The sequence below is a fragment of the Myotis daubentonii genome, chromosome 10, assembly GCF_963259705.1.
Source record: "Myotis daubentonii chromosome 10, mMyoDau2.1, whole genome shotgun sequence".
Taxonomy (NCBI): Eukaryota; Metazoa; Chordata; class Mammalia; order Chiroptera; family Vespertilionidae; genus Myotis; species Myotis daubentonii.
This window is the reverse complement of record NC_081849.1, coordinates 12,866,852-12,894,515: the sequence shown is the minus strand read 5'-3', so window position 1 is coordinate 12,894,515 and position 27,664 is coordinate 12,866,852. Positions and strand designations below refer to the sequence as shown.

General features: G+C 41.2%; 2 protein-coding genes across 7 annotated transcripts in view; one reads left to right on the top strand and one right to left on the bottom strand.

Moving 5' to 3' along the window:
- Positions 1–27,664, bottom strand: part of ST7 (suppression of tumorigenicity 7) — a 327,721-nt gene that overhangs the window by 277,646 nt on the left and 22,411 nt on the right. The window lies entirely within an intron of this gene.
- On the top strand, positions 18,180–19,758 carry LOC132242675 (U2 small nuclear ribonucleoprotein auxiliary factor 35 kDa subunit-related protein 2-like). The gene is made up of 2 exons (XM_059711629.1): positions 18,180–18,364; positions 18,510–19,758. Exons 1-2 carry the CDS (start codon positions 18,180–18,182, stop codon positions 19,738–19,740), a joined length of 1,416 nt encoding a protein of 471 aa, XP_059567612.1. The 3' UTR covers positions 19,741–19,758.

Below are 27,664 nucleotides of genomic sequence, written 5' to 3'. Positions count from 1 at the left end.
CCAAAGCATATGCTTATAATACCTCTTAAGAAATGAATACATAATTACCAAAATTATATTTTAAGAATTCAACTAAAATGAGAGAAAAGTAGAAATCAATTGAAAATGTGGAGAAAAAAATCCTTAAGAAAGCTCACCAAAGAAAACTAAAAATGACAGAAAAGACTATGCCAAAAATTGCAAGAATTAAGAAAAATGCATCCCTCCCAAAATAATTAGTCAGGTCAACGGCCAGGAAAGAATATCATTAATGGTGTTAAAATATACCTGTAGGAAGTGGGAAATGGCAAATATACTTCCAAAGGATTGAAACTAGAATATTATTTTACATAAGCTCTATTTTAATTGCATATCAGATACTGCACATGAATAAGTCACACATGGATGTGGCCATCAGAAAGGCAGGAAGAAAAGTAGAATGAGAAAACTGTCCCTGTGTAACAGAGATTTTCCACCAGAAGCCAGTCTATATACAATAATTAGAGGCCCAGTGCACAACATTCGTGCTCTTGGTGGGGGAGAAGGTTCCCTCAACCTGACCTGCGCCCTCTCACAGTCTGGGACCCCTCAGGGGATGTCCACCTGCCAGCTTAGGCCCGTTCCCCATGAGGAGTGGGGAGCAGGCCTATGCCAGCAGTTAGACATCCCGTGAGGGGTCCTTAGCACTGGCTGCCGCGGAGGCAGGAGAGGCTCCTGCCACAGCCACTGCGCTCACCAGCCATGAGCCGGTTTCTGGCTGACCAGCGCTCCCCCTGTGGGAGTGCACTGACCACCAGGGGGCAGCTTCTGCATTGAGCGTCTTCCCCCTGGTGGTCAGTGCATGTCATAGTGACTGATCATCTGCTGTTCAGTCTATTTGTATATTAGCCTTTTATTATACAGGACTAGAGGCCCGGTAAACAAAGTCGAGCACCAGTGGGTTCCCTTGGCCTGGCCTGTGGGATCAGGCCGAAACTGGCTCTCTGACATCCCCCGAGGGGTCCCAGATTGCCAGTGGGCAGGCTAGACCAAGGGACCCCATCGGTGCACTTTCGGGCCAGGGAAGGACATGGGAGGTTGGCCAGCCAGGAAGGGACCGCAGGAGGGCTCCAGGGCATGTGCATTTTTCTGAGTGCCTATATTTATTTCTTGGCACAGACTTCATATGTGTATATATATACATACATATATATATATGTATATATATACACACACACACACATACACACACACATATATACATATATATATACATATATATATATATATTTTTTTTTTATTTATTTTTTTTTTTTTTTACTGATTTCAGGTAGGAAGGAAGAGGGAGAGAGATAAAAACATCAATGATGAGAGAGAAACAGTGATAGGCTCCCTCCTACAGGCCCCACACTGGGGACTGAGCCTGCAACCCGCCATATGCCCTGACTGGGAATCAAACTGACCTCCTGGTTCATAGGTTGATGCTCAATCACTGAACCATGCCAGATGGGCTTGGCACAGACTTCTAATAGAAGTAAAAGGCTGCAATGTTTTTCAAGAAATCTACTTACCTTTTTGATAACTATAACTACATTAAAAACATTAGGTATCTCACCTGTCCATAGAACTGGATACAAACTACAACCTCTGACTCCTATTAAGGTTTCTACAGTCTCTGGAGGCCTGAGGTTTCCACTTTAGAGGTTTGGGATCCTTTATCACTTAAGACCCATACTTGACAACATAGATTCCAAAATGTAGTTTGCTCCAATTCCTTCCTCTGGTTAGCTGACATGAGCTCGAAGAATGAAGACAAATTTTAATGTTGTCTAAGGAAAATGCAATGAAGGACGAATAAAACTGATCTGTTATCACCTATGACACCCCAAAAACAATACATTCCAAAACCAAAGTGATCCTTGGATTATCAATTATGTCTAATTATGCTCTCCCCTCCCCTCCTCCCTCCCAAATAAATAATTGATTTCACAAAAATTTGATTTGCACACCATAATTAGCTGCCTTGCCAAAGGTTCATCCACCAGGATTTTGTCATTATACTTGGGTCTCTGCCCTGGTAAAAAGTCTTCCAAAAGCCTTGGTTCTTTAGTTGAAAAGCAGTATGTCAGAAAACCATATCACCATTACCCAAAAGTTCCTATTTAGGGTAATAAAATTTTGAATTAGTTGTACACATTTTTGTGCACTCATGTCCTTACCTCCGAATCAGTACCTCACCTTCCAATTCCACCTTCTCCCCATCCAATCTAAGGGAATCCCCATTTACTCATGCAGCAACCACCACTTGTGTTAGTCTAATCTTAACTGTATTCCTAAACCTGTACCAATTTACTAGCCAGTGAAACTAGAAATTGAGAACAGACTCTGCAGTTTTTAAAAGAGGCTAGTTATCCATCAGAAAAATATGAACATATTAACACTCAGAAAATTTAGGATGAAAACTGAAATCTCCAATTCACTTCATTACATTAATTCTAATAATAAGATTGAGCCACTCACATGCACAAAATAACCACCACAGTGCTGAAAACATTTTATAGAAACCACAAGCTCTCTGTAGAATTGCATGTATTTTATTCTCTATGTGGCATAATCTGAACTCAGATGTTTGTACTCTAAACCTTCTGGCCCAGAGGGGAGAAATATGGATTAATTATGGGTTGCAGTTTAAGTCTGTTTGAGTATAACCCAAATTGAAATAGAAGGAACAGCAAGGTTATGTCTGAGAAATTCCCTTAAGTGCTTATCCTAAATTATCACAATTTATATACAACAAAGCCATACATACTCAGGAATAAATTTTTAAATATAAATTTGATATATTTTTAAAAATTCTACAGGCTGAAAAATATTTTATAATTTTACCTGTATACTCCATAATGAAGCAATAGGCGGGAAACCAGGTGTTTTCCAAAGTACAACAACCAGACATGAAACGAAATAGCTCCCCCAGCAGGCAAAGTGCTCTGGGGAAGCCTCTGGCCATGCGACATTAAGCAACAGCCATGGCTCTGCTCTCCTTAGCCTGTTCTTCTAAAGTCGTCCATAGGAATGTCTTAGTAAAGAATCACTATTTCTTCCCATTTAATCCCTATAATATTAATTTAAAAGTAGGGAAAAACTAATCCTCTTCTTTCTCTTAGTGCACAATATATCTACACTTCAACCTGGCACTCAATGTTTGCAAACCTGAAAGGAGTTGATGTCCAAACTTTTAGAAAGAGTATAATTTTGTCATTACAGAAAGCAACTATCACCATAAAGAGGGTCACATGAATTATCTGGTTTCCCAGTGCATATACAAGTTATGCTTATACTCTAGTCCAGTGGTCGGCAAACTGCGGCTCGCGAGCCACATGCAGCTCTTCGGCCCTTGAGTGTGGCTCTTCCTAAGCCAGTGATGGCGAACCTTTTGAGCTCGGCATGTCAGCATTTTGAAAAACCCTAACTTAACTCTGGTGCCGTGTCACATATAGAAAATTTTTGATATTTGCAACCATAGTAAAACAAAGATTTATATTTTTGATACTTATTTTATATATTTAAATGCCATTTAACAAAGAAAAATCAACCAAAAAAATGAGTTCGCATGTAACCTCTGACATGCGTGTCATAGGTTCGCCATCACTGTCCTAAGCCTTAGGAGTACCCTAATTAAGTTAATAACAATATACCTACCTATATAGTTTAAGTTTAAAAAATTTGGCTCTCAAAAGAAATTTCAGTCGTTGTACTGTTGATATTTGGCTCTGCTGACTAATGAGTTTGCCAAGCACTGCTAGTCTATTAAGTGTGCAATAGCATTATGTCTAAAAACAATGTACATGCCTTGATTTAAAAACATTTTATTGCTTTAAAATGCTAACCACCAGCTGAGCCTTTAGCAAGTTGAAATCCTTTGCTGGTGGAGGGTCTCACTGCAGTGATGGCTGCTGGCTGGTGAGGGTGTTGGTTGTGGAAAGGTGGGATGGCTGTGGCAATTTCTTAAAATAAGACAACAGTGCCGTTTGCCTCATGGACTGACTCTTCCTGTCACCAACAATGTCCCTCGTGCACGCGATGCTGTTTGACAGCATTTACCCACAGCAGAACTTCTTTAACCACCGAAGCCAGTGCTCTCAAGCCTTGCGCTGCTTTACCGACTAACTTCATGTCATATTCTAAATCCTTTGCTGTCACTTCACCAATCGCCACAGCCTCTTCACCATCTCAAGAAACCACTTTCTTTGTTCATCCATAAGAAGCAAGTTCTCATCCATTCAAATTTTATTGTGAAATTCCGGCAATTCAGTCACATCTTCAGGCTCCACCTCTAATTCTAGTTCTCCTGCTATTTCCACCACATCAGCAATTACTTCCTCCACTGAAGCTTTGAGCCCCTCAAATCCATCCTAAGTGTTGGAATCCACTTCTTCCAAACTCCTGTGAACCTTAATATTTTTACCTCTTCTCGTGTATCACAAACGTCCTTAATGGCATCTAGAATGATGAAATCTCACAGTATATCTCCATAAAGCTCTTGGATGACCAAGTGCATTGTCAAGAGGCAGCAATATTTTGAAAAGAATCTTCTTCTCTGAGCAACAGGTCTTAACAGTGGGCTTAAAATATTCTGTAAACCATGTTCTAAACAGATGTACTGTCATCAGGCTTTGCTGCTCCATTTATAGAGCACAGATAGATTTAGCATAATTCTTAAGGGCCCTAGGATGTTGGGGATGATAAATGAGCACTGGCTTCAATTTAAAGGAAATAACCTAACAAGAGAGTCAGCCTGTCCTTTGAAGCATTGAAGCCACCTATGAGGGTCCTAAATGGCATCTTCTTCCAATAGAAGGCTGTTTCACCTGCACTGAAAGTGTCGTTGAGTGTAACCATCTTCATTAGTAATCTTAATTAGCTACCTTTATTAAGTAGATAGATCTTCCGGATAACTTTCTATAGCTTCTACATCAGCACTTACTGCTTCACCTTGTACTTCCATGTTATGGAGATGGTTTCTTTCCTTAAACCTCATAAACCAAGCTCTCTACTAGTTTCAAAATGTTCTTCTTCAGCTTATTCACCTCTCTCAGCCTTCATAGAATTGAGGAGAGTTAGCCTTGCTCTGGATTAGGCTTCGGCTTAAGGGAATGCTGTGGCTGGTTTGGCCTTCTATACACTATAACTATCTCTGTGTCAGCAATATGCTGTTTCACTTTCTTAGTATTCATGTGTTCAGTTGAGTAACACCTTTCATTTCCTTTAAAAACTCTTCCTTTGCATTTACAAGTTGGCTAACTGGTGCAAGAAACCCAAATTTCGGCCTTCCTTGGCCTTTGACATACTAGTACCTTCCTCAGTAAGCTTAATCATTTCTAGTTTTTGTGTTTTTTTATTTGAAGTGAGAGGTGTGATTCTTCCTTTCACTTGAACACTTAGAGGACATGTGGGGTTAGTACTTAGCCTTATTTCAGGAAATAGGGGAAAAGGGAAGCTCGAGGAGAGAGAAAGAGACAAGAAACGGCAAGCTGAGGGAGCAGCCAGAACACACACACTTGTTTGTCGTGCCCAGAAACAATTACAAAAGTGAATTGGGCCAAAGTTTTGCCACCCTAAAGCTGCATTTTGGGATATTGATTTTAAGCTATTTATTAAGAAACAGAAGCCTCAGAAAGAACCTTTGACCCTCTCCCTGCCTGCCTAAGAGATTCAGGTGGAAAGGCCCACTCCAGGAAAGAAATCTTAGGATGTTCACCTTAACATAATATAAATTAAGTTCGTGTAGTAAATAGGAGGCTTCCGGTAGGCCCTGTTAGCTAGATACCCACTGTGTTCCATTGTTTCTGAGTTGTCTAGCAAGAATTTGTCCACCATGTGTGTTCCACTCTTCCTCAAATACCCGTATATCACCCATTCTCAATTCTAAAATCTAGAACTCTGGTCCCCTCTTTTCTCCTTTGTTCAAAATGTCATATATACCCAATGTTACTTCACTATCTTTAGAACTGTCATGCTTTTGTGAATTCCTCGTGCACATGTATTAAAATTTTTATTTTCTCCTGTTAATCTGACTATTAATTTGTTATTAACTCAGCTTAGAAGAATTTAGAAGATAGGAGGTAAAGCATTACATTTTTTTAGCCTCCACAATAGTAACATCAAAAATCACTGATCACAGATCACCGTAACAAATATAGTAATAAAAAAGTTTGAAATACTGCAATAATTAACGAAATGTGACACTGTGGGGTCATGAAAGGATATAGCTTGATTTCCCCCTCCCAGTCAGCTGAATGGTGTCTGCCTGGCCAGCAGCCACAAGGAGCAGAACAGCACATACTCGGCTGTCTTCCCTCATCCTTTTTTTTAAATATAATTTTATTGATTTCAGAGAGGGGAAGAGAGATAGATGATGAGAGAGAATCATTGATCGGCTGCATCCTTCCTGCACGCCCCCTATCACAGGATCAAGCCCTCAACTGGGCATGTGCCCTGAGTGGGAACTGAACCCTGACTTCCTGGCTCCAGGTCAACACTCAACCACTGAGCTTCACGGGCCCAGCATCTTCCCACATCCTTGACAGCCAGCAAGTCTCACCAGACTCTCTGTTTGTCCTTGGCCTGCACGCAAGCTGTTCCAAGCACAACATTCTCCTCCTCCCCTCTGCTGGGTGAGCCCTGCCCAGCTGCCGCAGGGTCTCCCCAGGTGTAAGTACTAAAAGCGATGTCTTTTCCTCTGGGCCCCCGCTTGGTTTTTCAGACTAGCAAAGAACAGCATGGCGCTCCTAGGATCGGAGCGCTTACATTACAGATGCAGACACAAAGTAAGCAAATGTTGTTGAAAAAAATGGCACTGACAGACTTGCTTCACACAGGATGACCACAAGCTTTCAATTTGTAAAAAACACAAGTTCTGTAAAGTGCAATAAAGCAAAGTGAAAGGAGGTATGCCTCTGCCTGTATGTTCATTCATTTGGTAGTATACATTTTTAATCCATTTGAAACATGTTTGATTAATATGTAAACAAACCAAATACAGGTAATTAAAGAACAGCCCTTTAACGTATATCTAAAACCCTCAACTCATTTGTGTGAGTCCTGAAACAGACATCAGATAGATAGGATATACGGTCATTCCTGAGATATTCTATCTGTGACCATCGTTAATGTCTTGTTACAATGTTCGCTGAGCCATCATTTCCTTCACTGAGAAATGTTTTGATCTTGAGTGTGCCCTGGCTAAAACTTTAAATAAACTTTAACAATGGCTATTTCATCTTGATACAATTCTTTACCTTACCCAGAAATAAGATATCAATAAATAAATAAGTTTAAAAATTTTAACACCTTTCTTTTTTTCAAGCAACCTGAATGGCTGGACAATTTCCAATATAGAGATATATTAAATACTCCCCCAAATTGCAGCTACTTTAAAGAAGATACATATTAGCTGTTTAGGGTGGTTTTGGAATAGTGGGGTGTTTTGTTTTGCTTTTATTTTGCTACTTCCTTTCCACTGAGTAAGTATCTCCATAAGATAATTACAAAGTTGAAAATACTATAAAATGTGATTTCTAATTTTCGATACAATATCAAAAGTATGTGTAGTACAGAAATCTAAAAATTCTGGGCTCAATATCATCATTTAACAGATCCCCCCAATAATTTTACAAACTAAGTGAGAAAGCATCATTTCATTGAGCCATCTAGTCAATGCTTCATTACCATACGCAGATCCCATTTCACCACCACAGGACTAACAGTCAAAGCCTGTTCTCATCAACCTCTCCTGTCACTGTTGCTCAGCAGACCATTTCACTTCCCAGACCTTAATTCTCTTTATCTTAATCTAGGGTACAGATTGGAAAGCTTTCCACAAGCTATAAAAATGTGATATAGTAGGTTCTTCCTGGTAATTAAGATGTGCAAATGGTTAAAACATTAATGCCATGATTGTTTTAAAATGGTATGCTTAAAATGCCTAATGATATCTGTCTTAATTTCCACACAACTTACAAGTATGTACAAACACTGATAACCATTATCAGATGTCACATAAAATGACATTTTATACCTTCCACAGTTTAGTACTGTTAGCATGGATTTTTAAAGTTCTTATCTAATTATTTGAGTAGCATTATTTTAACAATTATTTTAGTTTTATCCTTTATATTTTATAATTCTTAAATCAGATATTTAAAGGAAATGCATCTTATTAACAAAATAACATAATGAAAAATTAAATTAGAAAGTATAAAACGGATGAATAAATACATAGATATCTACAAAACCTACAATCTACAGTTAAGTGATCTGCACACTTCAGAAATCCAGCAGAGTGGTTAAGAGCCAGGCGTTGAGTCAGACAGAGAAGGTTCAAGTGCACCTTACCCACTTATTATATGGATGATCCTAAGCGAGTTTTTACATTTCTCTTTAAGCCAAAGTTTGCTCATAAATTAAATGACAAAGGTCCTATAGATCAATGTCTGGGACATGATAACAGCTAATATATAAATAGCATTTAATGTGTACCAGACATTGTTCTAATTCATGTATAAACTTATTTAACCCTCACAACAACTCTATGAGGTACTTTCCTCATTTTATAGATGAGAAAACTAAGGAATGGAGGATAATTAAGTCCTACACTATACATACCAAATCCAAGATTCAACACAAGTACGCCTAGTTCAGAGTCCTTGTGCTTAACCACCACACCAACACTCCCCCTATAGAGTAGGTGATCAATAAATGAAAGCAAAACAAGAAAACCACTTCAAAAAACCAGGTTTCATTCTTTCCAATAAAACCAGCCCTTCATTTTGCCAAATATTTTAGTTCAGGGTTTATAAAAATGATCTCTTTTTATATTCTATGTTCAATTACAATACATGGAAAAATTAGAGAAATAAAAAGAGATAACATTTAAAGTCATGTGATAGCTTACAATGAGGGATGCATTAGTCAGTTAAGCAGACATAAGTACCCAGTGCAGAAAGCTATTATCATAAAAGGACCTGTACTATCCACCGCACTCTCAGCAATCACTAAGTCCCTCCCTCTCTACTTTTCAGTTCTCTAGTAGTTCTACTACTTGCCTGGTTTCTAACAAGTTTGAACAGTTTCCTCTAATTTCAAAACTCACTCAGGAAGAGAGCCTTCAAGTAAATCTCTCTATCTTCCTCCCCAAGAATCTTCTCCATCCCCAACTCACCCTCAGCAAAGGAGACTCGCTGGTATGCCCGGGTATATCCCTGTCCACAGCAACAACCACATCACTGTCCTCCCCACCACTCAGTAACGAGTCACCAGAGTCAGGTTCTTCTAGGGTCACTTGTTCTAGCCAAGGGCCCAGAGATCACTGCCCTAACTTCAGCTTACTTACTCAGCAGCAGAAACTGTATTTCTGAAATGTGGAAAAACACAAAACACACGTAGAAATAACAGGACGCCCTGACGACTGGAGGGCTCATGGTCTGGTGGGTCACACCTCTAGGACAGCAAAGCCTGAGTGCCAGCAGGAAAGCTTTCGCAGGCGACCAGGACATAACAGAAACAGCCTGGACAGGGAGTGCCAAGTTTTCTGCAGATGACAGCGCGGGGGCTGAGACACAGCTCTTCTCTCTCACTTTCATGGCTTTCCTACCTGGAGTAGTTCTTGCTTTTTGAGTCCACAGACCCTCTCCTCCCCATGGACGGACAATAAGCACGGCTCCCACTTCACTTTTCCCTCTGAAACCTTAAAACCATAATTTTACCATAGTATCTTATATCATATTTCCAGCACATACAATAACTTACTTTATTGCACATTAAAACACCAGGGTTGGATTGTAAAACACTCATTCCATTTTTCCACATTTCAGAAATACAGTTTTCCTCCAGTCTCTATTCCCACCCTCCTCACAAACTAGTCAGAGTTAAGTCAACTGCAACTTCCCCTCACTCTAAGTCAGAAGATACTTTACTTAATATGCTGCTGTCTCCCAAGCTTCTCACCCCCACCCCAAGCTGCATCTGCCTCAGCATTTCCTTTTCATGCTCTGTCGTCCATTGACTTTGCTTACAGATACCCTAGTCTACCTCATGGCCTTATCCCATAATGCAAGAAAACTTTATTGCAAAAAGGATTCTTTGAAAGAAGAAGTTTATTTTCTTTTTCTTTTTTTAAACATGCTCTTATTGATTTCAGAGAGGAATGGGGGAGAGATAGATAGAGAGAGAAACATCAATGAGAGAGAATCATTGACTGGCTGCCTCCTGCATGCCCCACACTGGGAATGAAGCCCACAACTCAGCTTGTGCCCTGACCAGGAATTGAACCATGACCTCCTGGTTCATCAGTCAACGCCCAACCACTGAGCCATGCCAGCCAGGCAAGAAGAAGTCTCTAACAGAGTGAGCCCAACCCCTTCCATGAGTGAGCTCTACCCCTCATACCTCAAAACTTTTAGATAGAATGATGGCAATAGTGGGAAGGATCCAAAGCTCGCCAGTGGCCACAAAACTCGGGCTTCTTAGAAAGCAGCAGGACCACTCCCTTCTTACATGAGCCCCAAGAGAACTCACATCAAGTAACATAGCTGGAAAGAACAGGGAAATAACTTTATTAAGAGGTAGAATAAAGTCTCCCAAGTACTGATATTTTTTAAAAATATATTTTTATTGATTTCAGAGAGGGAGACATGCCTCCTGCATGTCCCACAATGGGGATCAAGCCCACAACCTGGGCATGTGCCCTGACCTGGAATCAAACTGTGACCTCCTGGTTCGTAGATTGACACTCAACCATTGAGCAACATTGGCTGGGCTGGACTATTTTTTTACTCCATCAGATGACTGTAAATAGATAAACTGGTTTAAATGTTTAAGGAAAAGAAGAGGAGGAGGAGGAGGAGGAGGAGGACGAGGAGGAGGAACATAAGTTAATCTTGATGTAAAATCAAGTCATCAGAAACATGACTAAAGTTAATCATGCCTGATAAAAACATCAAGATTTAAGATTTTCTTTCCACAAATATGGATCCAACAATAAAATGCTTATTTTACACTTTGAAAGTGAGGGTCATTTTATATACATTTGAATCAACGCTTTAGTGGAAAGATCACAATCAAAATCTAGGTCTCTACAACAAACAAACATAATCTCTCTGTAGATCCTTCTTTAGGCAAACCACATACCATCCTCTGTGGTTTCAGTCTATTCACCTGGCTGGCAAATGGAGCCACTGAAAAATAGGCAAAAGAAGTCAACTAAAATATTCATGAATGGACTATTGTGGGTCGTCCCAGAGGCAAAAAACAGTGGAGAGGCTTCTAGGAAAGATGGCTGCCTGCAGGTAACGAGGTGCTCACCTCCTTTCTCAACCACATCAAAATTAAAACTAAACTACAGAACAACAATCACTTAGAACAGCCTGAAATCTGGCTGAATGGAAATCCTACAACTAGAGAATTTAAGAAGCCACATCCGACTGGTAGGAGGGGCAGAGACGCAGAATGGACTGGTCCCACACCTGTATGGGGGTGATTAAAAATTGGGAAAGATATATCGGCTGCGGAGGTCCCCTATGAGGAGTAAGGGGTCCCAGCCACACAAAAAAGCCCTATAGCCCAGGATTCCAGTTCCAGGAAGAGAAGTCCCCATAACTTCTGGCTATAAAAGCCAGCAGGGATTGTGGCTGAGTGAGACGGAAGGCTCCTGGATTCCCAGGCATTCCTCTCAAAGATCCCATGCATAGACTTTCTTGAAATAACTTCCTCTGAGCTCCAGAGTGGGTCAACAGCTGGAAAGGCACCAAAGACATACAAGAGTCTGGTATCAGGGCGAGAGCTGGGGGGACAGCTTTCACCCAGAGAGAAGTTTTAGCAAAGGCCATTGTTCCTTTTACAAGCCCTGGCTCAAACTTTTTGCCCCACCCTGGTGATTCCCGAGACCCTGTCCCACCCAACTTTCAAGCCCACCCAAGCTGTTTCCAATGACTTTACTATACAAATGGCCTGTCTTGGCTCACACTTCAGATTTTCCTAAAATCTCTCAAACAAGCAGCATCTGGCCTCACTGAGCCCCATACATCTTACTAAGTGGCTCAAGGCCTGGCACTAGCAGCAGCCTGCCTTGGTTCAAAAGTATCAGCCATCTGCAGATTGCTTTGTAGCTCATGCTACAAAGCACACAGGTGGCAGCTGACCTTGGCTTATACCTCCTGGGAGGCCCAAGAGCTAGCACACCCAGTGGATAGCTTCAAAATGCATCAGAGCACCACCCAACCACCTCCTATTTATTTTTTCCACCATACGTAGGTGTGGGACCATCCCTTCCACCTCTCCGCTCCTCCTACCAGTTTTGATGTGGCTTCTTCTTTAATTTCATAGTTGTAGAACTTTCACTCAGCTTGATTTCAGGCAATTCTGAATGATGGTTGTTCTGTAGTTTAGTTGTAACTTTGATGTGGTTGTGGGAGGAAGCAGTACCGTGTTTCCCTATGCCACCATCTTCTAAAACTACTTTTTAAAAATGTTAGCTTCCAAGTCATACATAAACAGATGGCTTTTGGACTATCATTTGCCAACCCCTATTCAATAACCTTTACTATAGTTGATTTGACCTTTCTTGAAAGGTCTCTGATCTTCAATTAGGTTTCTGCCATTGACAAGACTCATAAAGGTAATGGATTCCATCAACAACTGCTTGATGGATCAGATCAAGAAAATGTTCACCCCAATTTCTTTCATTTCTAATGATACAATGAGTAACACCTAGTTTTGACAGCCCACACTACCATGTTCATTCCCTACCCATGAGAATTAGTGGTAAATGCTGAATTGACCTGTGAAAAATCAACTATTTTCAGGGTAACAAAAACATTTCTAAAACACATCTTTAGCCCTCAAAGATTCTATAAAAATGTAAATAATTCATTAAAATTTCCAAATCTTCTTAAGTATTATATAATCTAGGAAATATTATTCAAAGTACACTCAGTATAAAATGCAAGTAATAGCTAGTCTGGTAAGAGAAATCTGGCTCTGTTCACCAATAGGTAAAATAGAATTCTTGGGAAATAAGAAACTTAGATTTTAATCCTAACTGTACAGTTAACTACTTGGTTAGCCATTTCACAACAGTACCTCATTTATGAAATTAAAAAGTGGGTTTAGATTATTTCTGTGGTATTTTTTAGCTCTAAAATGCTTGTAAGGAACTACACTAATCATGTTATCTAGCCTAAACCACTAAGAATTTTCATTATTTTTTTTATTTTTCACTGTCCTTCAGATAAGAGGCAGGTAATTTCCTCTCTGCTGTTTTATCTCTGGCTTTTTGAAAGGCCATTGAAAATATATTTCTGATCAGGACAATTGAAGCCATCTTAGAAGTAATCCAGTCTTAATACAGCTATGAGTGATACAAAAGAAAATGTGGTGCAATATAATATTTGGAAGATGTTTCTAGAGACAGACATTTGTGCCTGCTGCAATCATAATACCCAAGTTGTAGAGTTTCCCATAATAAAAGCATAAAATCAGGTCCTTTAGCTACCAAAAAAATCTGTCTTCAAAATTGCTTCGTTTTTCCACAATAATCACATCCTTGACTTATAGCAAGCACACTGCAGTCTAATTCTAGAATCAAGCAGACCTGGATTTAGTTCCTGCCACTGCTACATATAAACTCAAAGTTATTTACCTCCAAGCTTCATTTTCCCCATTTGTAGAACAGGGATGCTATTCCTGGTAGCAATGGAGATAGATAGATAGATAGATAGATAGATAGATAGATAGATAGATAGATAATGATTGGGTAGGTAGGTAGATAGATACTAGTAGATAGATAGATAATAGGCAGATATAACTTTGGGAAGACACATGTTGGGTTTGAAAAGATAATTTACAAAGCCACAGAGATATGATAGCATTTTGGAGAGTTTTGGCTTATTTTTGAAAAGCATACTGTAGAAAAAAAAAAAAGAAATTCTGGCACATGCTACAATATGGATTAACCTTGAGGACATTATGCTAAATGAAATAAGCCAGTCATGGGAAGACAACTACTATATGATTCCACTTATATGAGATATCTAAAAGGGGCCAAATTCATACACACAGAAAGTATAATGATGGTTCCCAGAGGATGGAGAACAGAAAAAGGAGAGTTGTTGTTTAATGGGTATAGTACTTTAGTGAGATGAAAACATTTCTGAAGATTGCTTGCACAATATGACTATACTTAAAACTACTGAACTGAAAAAAAAAAAAAAAAAAAAAGCCCTAACCGGTTTGGGTCAGTGGATTGGCCTGCGGACTGAAAGGTCCCAGGTTTGATTCCGGTCAAAATCATGTACCTTGGTTGTGGGCACATCCCCAATAGGACGTGTGTGGGAGGCAGCTGATCGATGTTTTCTCTCATTGATGTTTCTAACTCTCTCTCTCCCTGTAAAAAAATCAATTAAAAAATATATTTAAAAAAAAAAACTACTGAAATGTACAAAAAACTAGTCAAGATGATAAATTTTATGTTATGCATATATTACCAAAAATTAAAAATACATTTTTAAAAGAAGCAAAATAAATTAAAACATTTTCTATCTCTGGTAGTAGAATTATTGATGATTTTCACTTTCTACTTCATTTTGTCACTGTGCAAATGCAGAACAAGCTCACTATGCAAAACATTCAACCAAGAAAAAAAATGGCATTTTCATTTTATATGTGAAATAAGCCTAAAAGGTATGAAATCTAGCAGCTAAAGGTCCAATAAGTCTTGAAATACATTAAAATTAAATACTATAACCTGGCCAGCATAATTCATTGACCTATGAACCAGGAGGTCATGGTTTGATTCTCGGTCAGGGCACATCCCAGGTTGTGGGCTCAGCCCCAGTGAGGGGCATGCAGGAGGCACCCAATCAATGATTCTCTCTCATTGTTAATGTTTCTATCTTTCTCTCCCTCTCTCTTTCTCTCTGAAATCAATACAAATTATATTTTAAAGAATTAAATACTATAATCAAGAACAATACATATAATTAGGGTCAGAATAACTAGCTAAAAAAATGGTAAAGTACTGGTAAAAAATGAAGTGTATTTCTGTTCTTAAATTTGTAGAGAAATATTAACTTCAAAAGACAATATGTAAAGTTTATTTAAATTTTTATTTGAAATACAAAGGCATTATCCAAAATACAAATAGAGAATTGAAATTTCATTGTTAATTCTAGTGCCTAGCAACACTTATTAGTGAATAAATGAACAACCTTGAGTAGAAAGCAACTCTTTATTTTCCTCTTTTTATTGAATTTATTGGGGTGACACTGTTTAACAAAATTATATGGGTTTCAGTTGCACAATTCTACAACACATCATCTGTACACTGTATTGTGTGTTCACCACCCCAAGTCAAGTCTCCATCCATCACCATTTATCTCCCCTATTAGAGGCCCAGTGCACGAAACTGTTCACTGGTAGGGTCCCTAGCAGCTGTCAATCGGGGCCTCCCTCCCTTCCCCCAGCCAGCCCCACCCCCTGTCAAACTCCTGGTCGAGGGGACAATTTGCATACTACACTTTTATTATATAGGATACCCTCCTCCACCTCCCTCCACCCAGCCTCCCTCTGGCAATAACCACACTGTTGTCCCTGTTCATGAGTTTTTCTCTTCTTTTTTTATTTTTTGCTCAATCCCTCCACCCCCTCCCCAGCCACTCTCAACCCCTGACAGCTGTCAGACTATTCTCTATGAGTCTGTCTTTATTTTGTTAGTTCATTTTGTTCATTAGATTAGACACATGGTACTTACCTTTTTCTGACTGGCTTATTTCACCTAGCATAATGTTCTCCAGGTCCATCCATGCTGAAGTAAAGGATAATATGTCCTTCTTTTTTATGGCTGAGTAGTATTCCATTGTGTAAATGTACCACTGCTTTTCTTAGCCACTCATCTACTGATAGACACTTAGGCTACTTCTAAATCTTGGCTATCATAAGTAACGCTGCAATAAACAAAGGGGTGCATATATTCTTTCAAATTAGTGTTTCAGGTTTCCTTGGACTGAGTCATTCTTTATATGGTACTCCCATATTCACAATTCAATTCAGATTATTTTCCTCAGGACTTTTATTTTTTGTTTGTTTGTTTCCAGCAGAAACATGCCCAATATACTTTTCATGAGCACAGTTTATTTTTAAATTGATGTCTGGGAATTCAACATACTAAATATTAAAACAGTACTTCATGTTCATCATTATTTCCACAGTCCATTAGCACTTTGGCAGGAAGTGTGATATGCAAAGAAGGAACTGAATCTCAAGAGTTTATCAGTAATGTCCTCTAACATTTCATAAAAATCTGACATACATAACAGCTCTTGAATACTGAAAATGTCTTTATATTAATGATGACAAACAATGCAAAGACTGAGGAAAAACATTTAAGACCATTTAAGACACATCACAGGAAATAACTAAGGTGAAGTGGATTGAATAAAGACTTAGGATCAACAACTTTTACATTTTCCTGCTCTATAAAACATTAAAAGAATATTAGATTTTAGTTTTACATAATATGAATCACTAATATCAAAAATTTGTCCTCATAATAAATCAAAGGTAAAATTACATTCAACAGTCTTGGCATTTCAATGAGAATACAAATGATTCTAAAAATGTATGTGTGTTTGTTTAAAAAAATAAGAGAGGCCCTAGGTGGTTTGGCTCAGTGGATAGAGATTGGCCTGCGGACTGAAGGGTCTCAGTTTCAATTCCGGTCAAGGACACATGCCTGGGTTGCAGGCTCGGTCCCTAGTGGGGGCATGCAGGAGGCAGCTGGTCAATGATTCTCTCTCATCACTGATGTTTATATCTCTCTCTCCTCTCTCCCTTTCTCTCTGAAATCAATAAAAATATTTTTTTAAAACTTAAAAAAAATAACAGTATAACACCTTGTACACCTTGAGAACAGATCATTTAACAGTGAACAAAATACAGAGGCTAGCGAACTTCCAGGCATTATACACTTAAATATAGCCATGTTTCAAAAAAAAAAAATCTGAGGAAATCAAAAGATAAAACATGCTAGGTTCTCCACATACAATTTATCTAAAATATTCCTAATTCTACTTGAAGTCTTTATAGAAATATAGATTAAAGTATCATAAATGTTTTCTCCCACCTAAAATAGTCCATGAAAATTATGTCATTCTTTGTTAACTGTGACTTACCTATTTTTGAAATTAGGTACCACTTTTAAGTTATACTAAAGCATTACAAAATAAAAATAAAGGTTCATAGACATTTTTTTTGCACTAGATATAAAGTGTAAGTATACTAAGTGTAAAATAAAATAAGTATTAAAAAAAATAAGGGTTTTTTTCTATAATCAATAGAAAATCATCTAGAGTCAATGCTTATTTAAAAACAGTTTTCTTCCCCTAACCGGTTTGGCTCAGTGGATAGAGCGCAGGCCTGCGGACTGAAGGGTCCCAGGTTCAATTCCGGTCAAGGGCATGTACCTTGGTTGCGGGCACATCCCCAATAGTGGGTGTGCAGGAGGCAGCTGATCAGTGTTGAACTCTCTATCCCTCTCCCTTCCTCTCTGTAAAAAAAAAATCAATAAAATATATTTTAAAAATAAAAAAATAAAAAATAAAATAAAAACAGTTTTCTTAAAGGTGACTATTTAAAAGTCACTTGAGGGATAGTTCAATGATAGTTTCTACATTTTTCTTCTTGAGCACAGAACAAGAACTTGGTTGCACAAGTCCCCTAAATCCACTCAAAGAATTGGGCTGACAAAGTATGTGGGAAGCATGGAACTTTTTAATTGAGTCAATGCCTTTAGACTGAGAGCATTCTTTTTTGGTAGTTCACTTCAGTACTAGAATGTAAATATATTTGTATGAATTGATGAAAAATATAACTGTAAAAAGTATATATTATCTTAAAAATGCTTGCTTTACATTTTCAACAACAGAAAACATTTTCAAAGAAAAAGAAAGACAAAAACTAACATTTAGTGAGTACTTTAGTATGTTTTAGAGAAACTGGAATACTCTGATAGAAACTTTCATATATTACATTATCACAATCATTTTCTCTATCTTTGCCATAAGTCATGAAACAGTCATCAAGGGCTTGAAATTATTAAAATGCCTATCAATAGACTATTAATTTCTTTTCAACATACATAGCATTTCTGAATTAAGAAATTCACCAAGATGCTTCCGGACAAACTAAGCCACAAAAAGTACAGGGCCGCCCTGAAGAAGGAGAAACGAAAGAAACACCGTCAGGAACTCGCTCGATTGAGAGACTCAGGACTCTCACAGAAGAAGCAGGAGGAAGAGGAGGAATCTTTTATTGAACAACAAGAAGAGAAGCTGTTGGAGATAGAGAGGAAAATGCCTGGAAATGAAATGGTTGCGATCAAAGGATAAATACACATACAACGTAGATGGGCCGGTAGGAAGGGCTTCCCAGTTTGCAGTCTGCAGCCCCTCCAACAGTGAATCAAGGTGCCCATCTCCCCATACCTTCACTTGCACTAGGCAAAAATTACATGAGGAGTGGTTGCTGCGGGAGCAGAAGGCACAAGAAGAATTCAGAATAAAGAAGGAAAAGGAAGAGGCAGCTAGAAAACGGCAGGAAGAACAGGAGAGAAAGTTAAAGGAAGAATGGGAAGAACAGCAGAGAAAAGAGAAAGAAGAGGAGGAGCAGAAGCTACAAGAGAAGAGAGAAAGAGAGGAGGCTGTGCAGAAGATGCTGGAGCGGGCTGAAAATGAGTTGGAAAATAGTGCCACATGGCAAAACCCAGAACCACCCACCGATGTAAGAATAATGGAGAAAGATCGAGCTAACTGTCCATTCTACAGTAAAATGGGAGCTTGCAGATTTGGAGATAGGTGTTCACGTAAACACAATTTCCCAACATCAAGCCCCACCCTTCTTATTAGAAGCATGTTTACAACATTTGGAATGGAGCAGTGCAGAAGGGATGACTATGACCCTGACGCCAGCCTGGAGTACAGTGAAGAGGAGACCTACCAGCAGTTCCTGGACTTCTATGAGGACGTGCTCCCTGAGTTCAAGAACGTGGGGAAGGTGATCCAGTTCAAGGTCAGCTGCAACTTAGAACCTCATCTGAGGGGCAATGTGTATGTTCAGTACCAATCGGAAGAAGAATGCCAAACAGCCTTTTCTCTGTTTAACGGAAGATGGTATGCAGGACGGCAGCTTCAGTGTGAATTCTGCCCAGTGACCCGGTGGAAAATGGCAATTTGTGGTTTATATGAAATGCAGCAATGCCCAAGCGGAAAACACTGCAACTTTCTTCACGTGTTCAGAAATCCCAACAATGAATTTTGGGAAGCTAATAGGGACATCTACCTGTCTCCAGATCGGTCTAGCTCTTCCTTTGGTAGGAACTCAGAGAGGAGAGAGAGAATGGGCCACCATGATGAGTACTATGGCAGGCCCAGGAGGAGAAGAAGCCCCAGTCCGGCCCGTTTCTATAAAAGAAATGGAGAATCTGAGAGGAAAAGAAGTACCCACAGGGATAAGAAGTCTCACAGACACATAGCAAAAAGTCGAGAAAGACACAGTTCACGAAGTAGAGAAAGAAAAAGGGACCGCAGTCGGGGCCGGAGCAGCCGGAGCAAGAGCCACCATAGCCGAAGCAGGAGCCGGAGCCGCAGTCGGAGTCCAAGCCCTTCTAAGTTCAGAAATTATAGAAGGTCAGGTAGTAGAGACGGAACTATTCATAGTCCCAAATCCAAATAAACTGATTGTGTTTTTAAATGATTGTATATGTTATTTATTATGGCTGCTCCATACCTGGGTGGAGGGCTCTGAGTTTAAGTGGATTAGCAAGTCTGGTAGAACCCTATTATCATCTATAACTCTATTTAAAAATATTAGCACGGCTGGTGTGGTTCAGTGGTTGAGTGTTGACCTATGAACCAGGAGGTCACGGTTCGATTCCTGGTCAGGGCAAATGCCCATGTTGTGGGCTCGATCCCCAGTAGGGGGCATGCAGGAGGCAGAGGATCAATGATTCTCATCATTGATGTTTCTTTCTATCTCTCCCTCTCCCTTTCTGAAATCAATATAAATATATTTTAAAAAATAATCTTTTTCTAATAACTTATATGCTTCTTTTAGAAAACTTAAATGTATAAATAACATAAATATTACTTGTAATCCTAACCCTTAAAGATAACCAGTTAACAATGGAGCATTACTTTAGTCTTTTTTTTCCCTCTTCTTATGGGTGTGTGCACATTTTTTACACAAAGAACATAGATGGCTGCAGTTGAATATGCTTTTTGTCACACAAAATATTGTCATACTTTCTCAAGGCCAATTCTTAATGTTATTTTTACTCACTGCATAGTGTGGAACTCTTAATTTATTCAACCATATCCTTGTTCGATTTTAAGTTATTTTGACTTGTACACTATTAAAGAACCCTGTGCTATAAAAAAAAAAAAAAAAAAAAAAAAAAAAAAAGAAATTCACCAAGCTGTTATTTCATCCTTTCTCCCCAGGACCATGAACAACATAATCCTATCTAATAAAAGAGAAACATGGTAATTGGCGTACGACCGATACCCTTCCCACTGGCTAATCAGCGAGATATGCAAATTAACTGCCAGCCAAGATGGCGGCCGGCAGCCAGGCAGCTTAAAACTAACATTAGGCTTGCTTGCTTCAGTGACGGAGGACTCCAACGTTCCCCGCCTGCCTTGCCGGCCTCTGAGCTTGCAGTTTAAGAAACGTTGTAACAAATATAGAAGCTAAACAAAACCCCAGAAACCTGCTTTCAGCGAGCCCGGGATCTCAGAGCTGGAGTTATACATTGTTTCGATTATAGAACAAAAACAAACCAGATACCTTCTTTCAGCAGCAGAGGCCTCAGAGCTGGAGCCAGAGCTAAAGCTGGCCCAGAATAAAAAAAAAAGAAAAAAGAAAAAAAGAAGCAGTTGGGAGCTTGAAAACAGCCCTCAGCCCCTCACACAGACTGGCCAGGCACCCCAGTGGGGACCCCCACCCTGAAGGGTGTGTGACCAGCTGCAAACAGCCATCATCCCCTCACCCAGGCTGGCCAGGCACCCCAGTGGGGACTTCCGTCCTGATCCAGGACACCCTTCAGGGAAAACCAGCCAGCCCCACCCATGCACCAGGCCTCTATCCTATATAGTAAAAGGGTAATATGCCTCCCAGCACCGGGATCAGCGGAGCCACGAAGCCTCCCAGCACTGGGGTCAGCGGAGCCGAGAGGCCTCCCAGCACCGGGATCAGCATGACAGGGGGCAGCGCCCAAACCCCCTGATCGTCCTACGGCTCTGTGTGTGACAGGGGGCGGGCCACAACCTCCCTATCCGCCCTGCTCTGTTCGTGACAGAGGAAGGCGCCCCAACCCCCTGATCAGCCCTGCTCTGTGCCTGATAGGGGGGAGCTCCCCAACTCCCTGATCGCCCTGTGGCTCTGTGTGTGACAGGGTGCGGGCCCCAACCCTCCCCCGCCCCCCACGGGCCCTGCTCTGTGTGTGACGGGGTAGAACCATAACCTCCCCATCGGCCCTGCCCTGAGTGTGAGAGTGGCAGCGCCCCAAACACCTGTTCAGCCCTGCTCTGTGGGTGATAGAGGGGGGCACCCCAACCCCCCCCACAGGCCCTGCTCTGATGGGGTAGAGCCATAAACTCCCCATCGGCCCTGACCTGAGTGTGACAGTGGCGGCGCCCCAACCCCCTGATCCGCCCTGCCCTGAGTGTGACGGGGGCAGTGCCCCAACTCCCCTATCAGCCCTACTTTGTGAGTGACAGGGGGGACCTCCTCAACCCCAATCGGCCCTGCTCTGTGCATGACAGGGGGGAGCTCCCCAACCCCCTTATTTACCCTGCTCTGTGCGTGACAGGGGGCAGCACCCCAACCCCCTGATTGGCCCTGCTCTGTGCGTGACAGGGTACGGAGCCCCAATCCCCCTGATGGGCCCTGCTGTGTGCGTGACAGGGGTCAGCGCCCCAACCCCCTGATTGGCCCTGCTCTGTGCATGACAGGGTACGGAACCCCAACCCCCCTGATGGGCCCTGCTCTGTGCGTGACAGGGGGTGGCGCCGCAACCTCCCCATCGACCCTGCCTTGAGTGTGACAGGGTTTGGTGCCCCAACCCCCAAATCGGCCCTACCCTGAGCGTGACTGAGGGTGGCATCACCACCTCCCAATCCGCCCTGCTCTGTGCATGACAGGGGGCGGTGCCCCAACTCCCCAATCGTCCCTGCTCTGAGCCCGACCAGGGGCTGCACCTAGGGATTGGGCCTGCCCTCTGCCACCCGGGAGCAGGCCTAGGCCAGCAGATCGTTATCTCCCGAGGGGTCCCAGACTGCGAGAGGGCACAGGCCGGGCTGAGGGACCCCCCCTTCCCCCTGAGTGCACAAATTTTTGTGCACCGGGCCTCTAGTCTACACTAATAAAAGAGAAACATGCAAATTGGTGTCACTCCACTATGCCCACCAGCCAATCAGGATGAGTATGCAAATTAACCCAACAAAGATGGTGGTTAATTTGCATGTGCAGGCACAGAGCAAAGACTGAAGACTGAAGACAACTGAAGACTGAAGAGGCTTGGCTTCTCCTGCTGTGGTCAGAGTGGAGAAGGCTCGAGGCTTGGCTTCTCTGCTGTGGCCAGAACGAAGGCCTGGGTCCCAGGTGCTGGAGGAAAACCAGTGCCAGCAGCCAGGGGAAGGAAGGCCTATTGCACGAATCTCTTCATGTAACAGGCCTCTAGTCCTCCTGTATAATAAAAGGGTAATACGCAAATAGACCAAACTGCAGAATAATGAACAACCAATAAAAACATAATATGCTAATGATATGCTAAGGCTGCTCAACTGCTTGCTATGACATGCACTGACCACCAGGGGTCAGTCGACCAGTCAACTAGTCACTATGACGTTCACTGACCACCAGGGGACAGATGCTCCAACTAGTAGGTTAGCTTGCTGCTGGGGTCCGGCCGATCGGGACTGAGCAAGATGGGCCGGACATGCCCTGGAGCCCTCCCGCAGTTCCTCCCCGGCCTGATCATTCACCAGTGCAGTCCATCAGTCTGGCCTGCACCCTCTCGCAATCTGGGACCCCTCAGGGGATGTCAGAGAGTCGATTTCAGCCCAATCCCACAGACCAATCCCCTTGGGAGGGCGCCAGACACAGGGCTCAAGGCTGGCGAGCGCTGCTATGGCAGCATGAGCCTCTCCCAATGGGGACTGATTGGGCACGAGCCTGCGGCAGGCACAGTGCAGCTGGGATGACTGGGAGCGGCAAGTAGGAGCTGCAGGCGGTGTTGGACTATGGGTTTTGGTCCGATCCCCGCAGGCCGCCCAGAAGGACCCCACCTGTTCACGAATTGGTGCACGGGGCTTCTAGTCCTATACAATAAAAATGTAATATGCAAATTGTCCCCTTGGGTGGTCGTTCAACCGGGAGTTCGACCAGGGGACCGAGAGTTCAACCACTCACTATGACGTGTGCTGCCCACTAGGAGGTGGTTCGGAACATGGTGAGCATCAGCGACGCGGCACTGGCAATGGGCGGCAGTGAAGGTGCTGTCGGCCCGGTGGGCCTTGACGAGAACGAGACTGCGGCGGGATGGTGGAGCAGGTGAGCAGGCAGTGGCAGGCCAAGGCAGGTGCGAGCAGTGGCCCGATTGCCCCGCCGGCAACCAGCAGTAGCGGCAGGGGACAGGGCCACTACCCAGCTCCCAGGCACTGAGGGAGCCAGGCTGGGGCCCCAGCCCCGATCGATTACCCCACAGGCAGGATGGTGGAGCAGGTGAGGGGGCGGCGCCAGGCCAAAGCAGGGTGCCAGGCGGGACTGCGGGGCTGCAAGGCTGCGATCCCCGCAGGCTACCCACCCGTGCACGAATTCGTCACCGAGCCTCTAATAAAATGATAAAATTCTGAGCCAGGTTGACAGTGTAAAAACAAGGTCAAAGAAGCCTTTAGCTATCTCCCTAAATCTCTGATTATCATTGTCCAAGAAATAATTTTTGGGACACTGGGTTTTTCCCTCATTAATTTAACAATCTTACTGCTCTATATCCAAAAGGCAATCATTTTCGATCTTGATCAAGTCATTCTGCCAAAAATATATTACCAATACAATGTAATATTCATCCATATAAATGAAATAAACTAAAAAATGAAAGAAAAAAACCTAAATAGAATTTACAGGAGAGTATCACAAAAGTCAGTCTTTTCATTTTAAAAGTAAACAAAAGACCCTGGCCAGGTAGCTCATTTGGTTAACTGTCCTGATACACCAAGGTTGCAGGTTCGACCCCTGGTCAGGGCACATACAAGAATCAACCAATGAAGGCATAAATAAGTGGAACAACAAATCTCTCTCTTTCTCTTTCTCTCTCTCTCTCTCCCCCACCTCCCTCCCTCCCTCCTTCCCTCCCTTCCTCCTGTCTCTCTAAAATCAATCAATAATTTTTTAAAAGTAAACAAAAGACAATGAATGGTAGCATCATTTTTAAAGACCCTGACCTCGCCCTTATTGCGGGCACATCCCCAGTATGAAGTGTACAGAAGGCAGCTGATCGATGTTTCTCTCCCATCGATGTTTCTAACTCTCTATTCCTCTCCCTTCCTCTCTGTAAAAAAATCAATAAAATATATTTTAAAAATAAAAATTAAAAAAATAAAAATATAAGATCCTGACCTCAGATTTGTAGAGACAACTGAAAATGGAAAAGAGATCTCTAAAAAAGAGATTTCAGTCACCCTGCAAAGACACTCTCCATGTGACATGAATCAAATAAGCAGCAATTATGACCTCCAGTCAACCCATTCAGAACCATTTCCTAACAAGACGGGGGAATAGCTCTTCAAGGAGGGAAGAAAAAGCACATTCTAAAAAAAAAACAATTCAGTAAATGCATCTGGCATTGTAGAAAAAAGAATAAATTTTATTTTATTATTGATTTGCACAAGTTTTTAATTCAATGGTTCATAATGAGGGGATTCCATAACACACACACACACACACACACACAGCAACCCTTAGGGAGGCAAGCAGACATTCTATGTACTAATCAATGTGAAAGAGATTACATTAAAAATATAGTAGCTTTAAAGAATGTCTTCCAAATGTCTTCGTTTTTCAGAGAAGAGATATAACCATTTGGGTGCTAGGATTTCTAAATTTTATTTTATTTTTTAATATATTTTTAGTATTTCAGAGAGGAAGGGAGAGAGATAGAAGCATTAATGATGAGAGAGAATCACTGATCAGCTGCCTCCTTCACACCCACACTGGGGATCCAGCCCGCAACTCGGGCATGTGCCCCGACCATGAATGGAACCGTGACCTTCTGGTTCATAGGTCAATGCTCAACCACTGAGCCACACCGGCTGGGCTGTTCTTTGATTTTAGAGAGAGAGGGAGAAGTCAGAAACAGAGACAGAGAGAGAGACAAAGAGAGAGAGATCAACATGGGAGAGAAATATCGATCAGTTGCCTACCGTATGCACAGCAACCTGGACAAATCACAACCTAGGCATGTGCCCTATCCGGGAATCTAACCTGCTACCTTCTGGTGTACAGGGCAATGCTCCAATCAACTGAGTCACCTGGCCAGGACTCATTAATAATTTTTTCTATTTAGCACATGTTGAAATGACAGTATTTTGTATATATTGGGTTACATAAAATATGTTATCAAATTATGTTTGATGTTATCAACATCTGTTTCTTTTTATTTTTTTATGTGGATTCTGGAAAATTTTAAATTTTATATGTGGCTCATGTGTGGCTATTATATTTCTACTGGATTGTACTATTCTAGATGATACACATTCGTTGAGGACAAGGACTGTATCTAAATAATTTTTTTGTGTCCTCTAGAGAGCCCAAAGCATAGTAGATCCTCAGTAAGTATTTACTGAATAAATAAATACTGTATGTTTTCACAGCATTAGTCTCCATGCGAGTCATTTTGAAAATATGCATTGTGGAAATGCAGCCTGAGGTACACAGTCAATTCAAGTAACTTTAACTGTCTATTCTTATCTTTTGTGTATTACTTAAAAATATTTTTGGTATACTTTATAAATCATGATTTAGTCCTCCCTTACTTTATTAGAATACAATGGGTATTTTAATCATTAGCTTGAATTACTTCAAAAGATATGACCTCAGAGATTTCCAAAACAAAGAAATGAAATCTAGTGCCTTACCTTTTAAAGTCTGCCCTCTAGCGCTCATGATATTATTAGACTAAATACATTTTTCGACAAAAATCAATTTGCTTTACAAATATTTTAAAATAAATTTAACTATGAAATCAGTACATGTTTTAAAAACTCAGAAAAACATAGTAAAAATTAAATGTTGCAGATAACTAACATACTGGCCTCAAGTAAACCAGTTTGATGACAGGAAGTTGAAGAGCAAATATCCTTCAGTGTGATTTTTAAAATATCAATCAATATTCTATTTTATTAAAGTGGCCAACTTTCCAACCTAATTTACCACTATCACTTCAAATACACCCAAAAAAAAAACACTCTACCAGATTTAACAAAGCAACTAATGAAGTTGGGAGGCAAACTGCTTCAAGAATATACTTATGCCCAGTAAGTGTGGCTCAGTGGTTGAGCACTGACCTATAAACCAGGAGGTCAGGGTTCAACTCCCAGTCAGGGCACATGCCTGGGTTGCGGACTCCATCCCCCATAAGGGACGTGCCTGAGGTGGCCAATCAATGATTCTCTCTCCTCTCCCTTCCTACCTAAAATCAATAAAAACAAAACAAAACATTTTTTAAAAGAATATACTTATGAGCCTTCTACAGAATTATAAAAATGTCTCAAGCACTTTGGATTTTTACAGGTCAGAACAGGGGTTAAATAGCCAATACCCCCTAAATCAAGACTTTAAAGGAGTAATACTGAAGGATTCGTGGCTAGGAGGTTGTAGATTGGGGAATGTGGATGGATGGACTCTTTGAAAGGGCTCAAGAATACACACCTGGATCCTCAGTAAAATCCTCTGCTGAAAAATCTTTTAATCATTCTTCTCAGTCTCCATTGCTGGCTACTCCTCTTCTTCTCAAACCCTTTGAGTTGGAAAGTCTCAGATCTCAACCTAGGGCCTCTTCTCTTTATCTACATGTATCCTTTCAGGAATGTTATCTAATCTCATGGCTTTAAATACTACCTATAAAGAGTGTGCAAAAAATCTATCTCTGGCTATCTCCAGACTCATATATTCAACTATGCCTGACATTTGAATACCTGAATATCTCCAAATTAACAAATCCAGAACTAGCCTTCCCCCTAAAACCTGTTCTTCCTTCCTCTCAAAGTAGCCTTTCCCATCTCATTTGATGCCAACTGAGATGGGTGCATGAAGGGTCTCTTCAAAGAAGCTGATAGTTAACAATTATTTTTAACTGAAGTAACTGGAATTCATTCACTCTGGCAATTGCATCTGAAAAAACTATCCATTAGTTCCTTCTACCTAGATCCCTGTAAATGTTAGAGATTTTGCCCTTTCCAAAATCTAATTCATCACCTTTTCATTTGATTCTGAAATGTTTCACTTTTCCTCAAATTGACTAGGGTCCATTTCTGGTGCTTGCAACTAAAACCCCTTACTCTGTATAACCACCAGCTCTCAATTGGCTAACTCGGCTTTC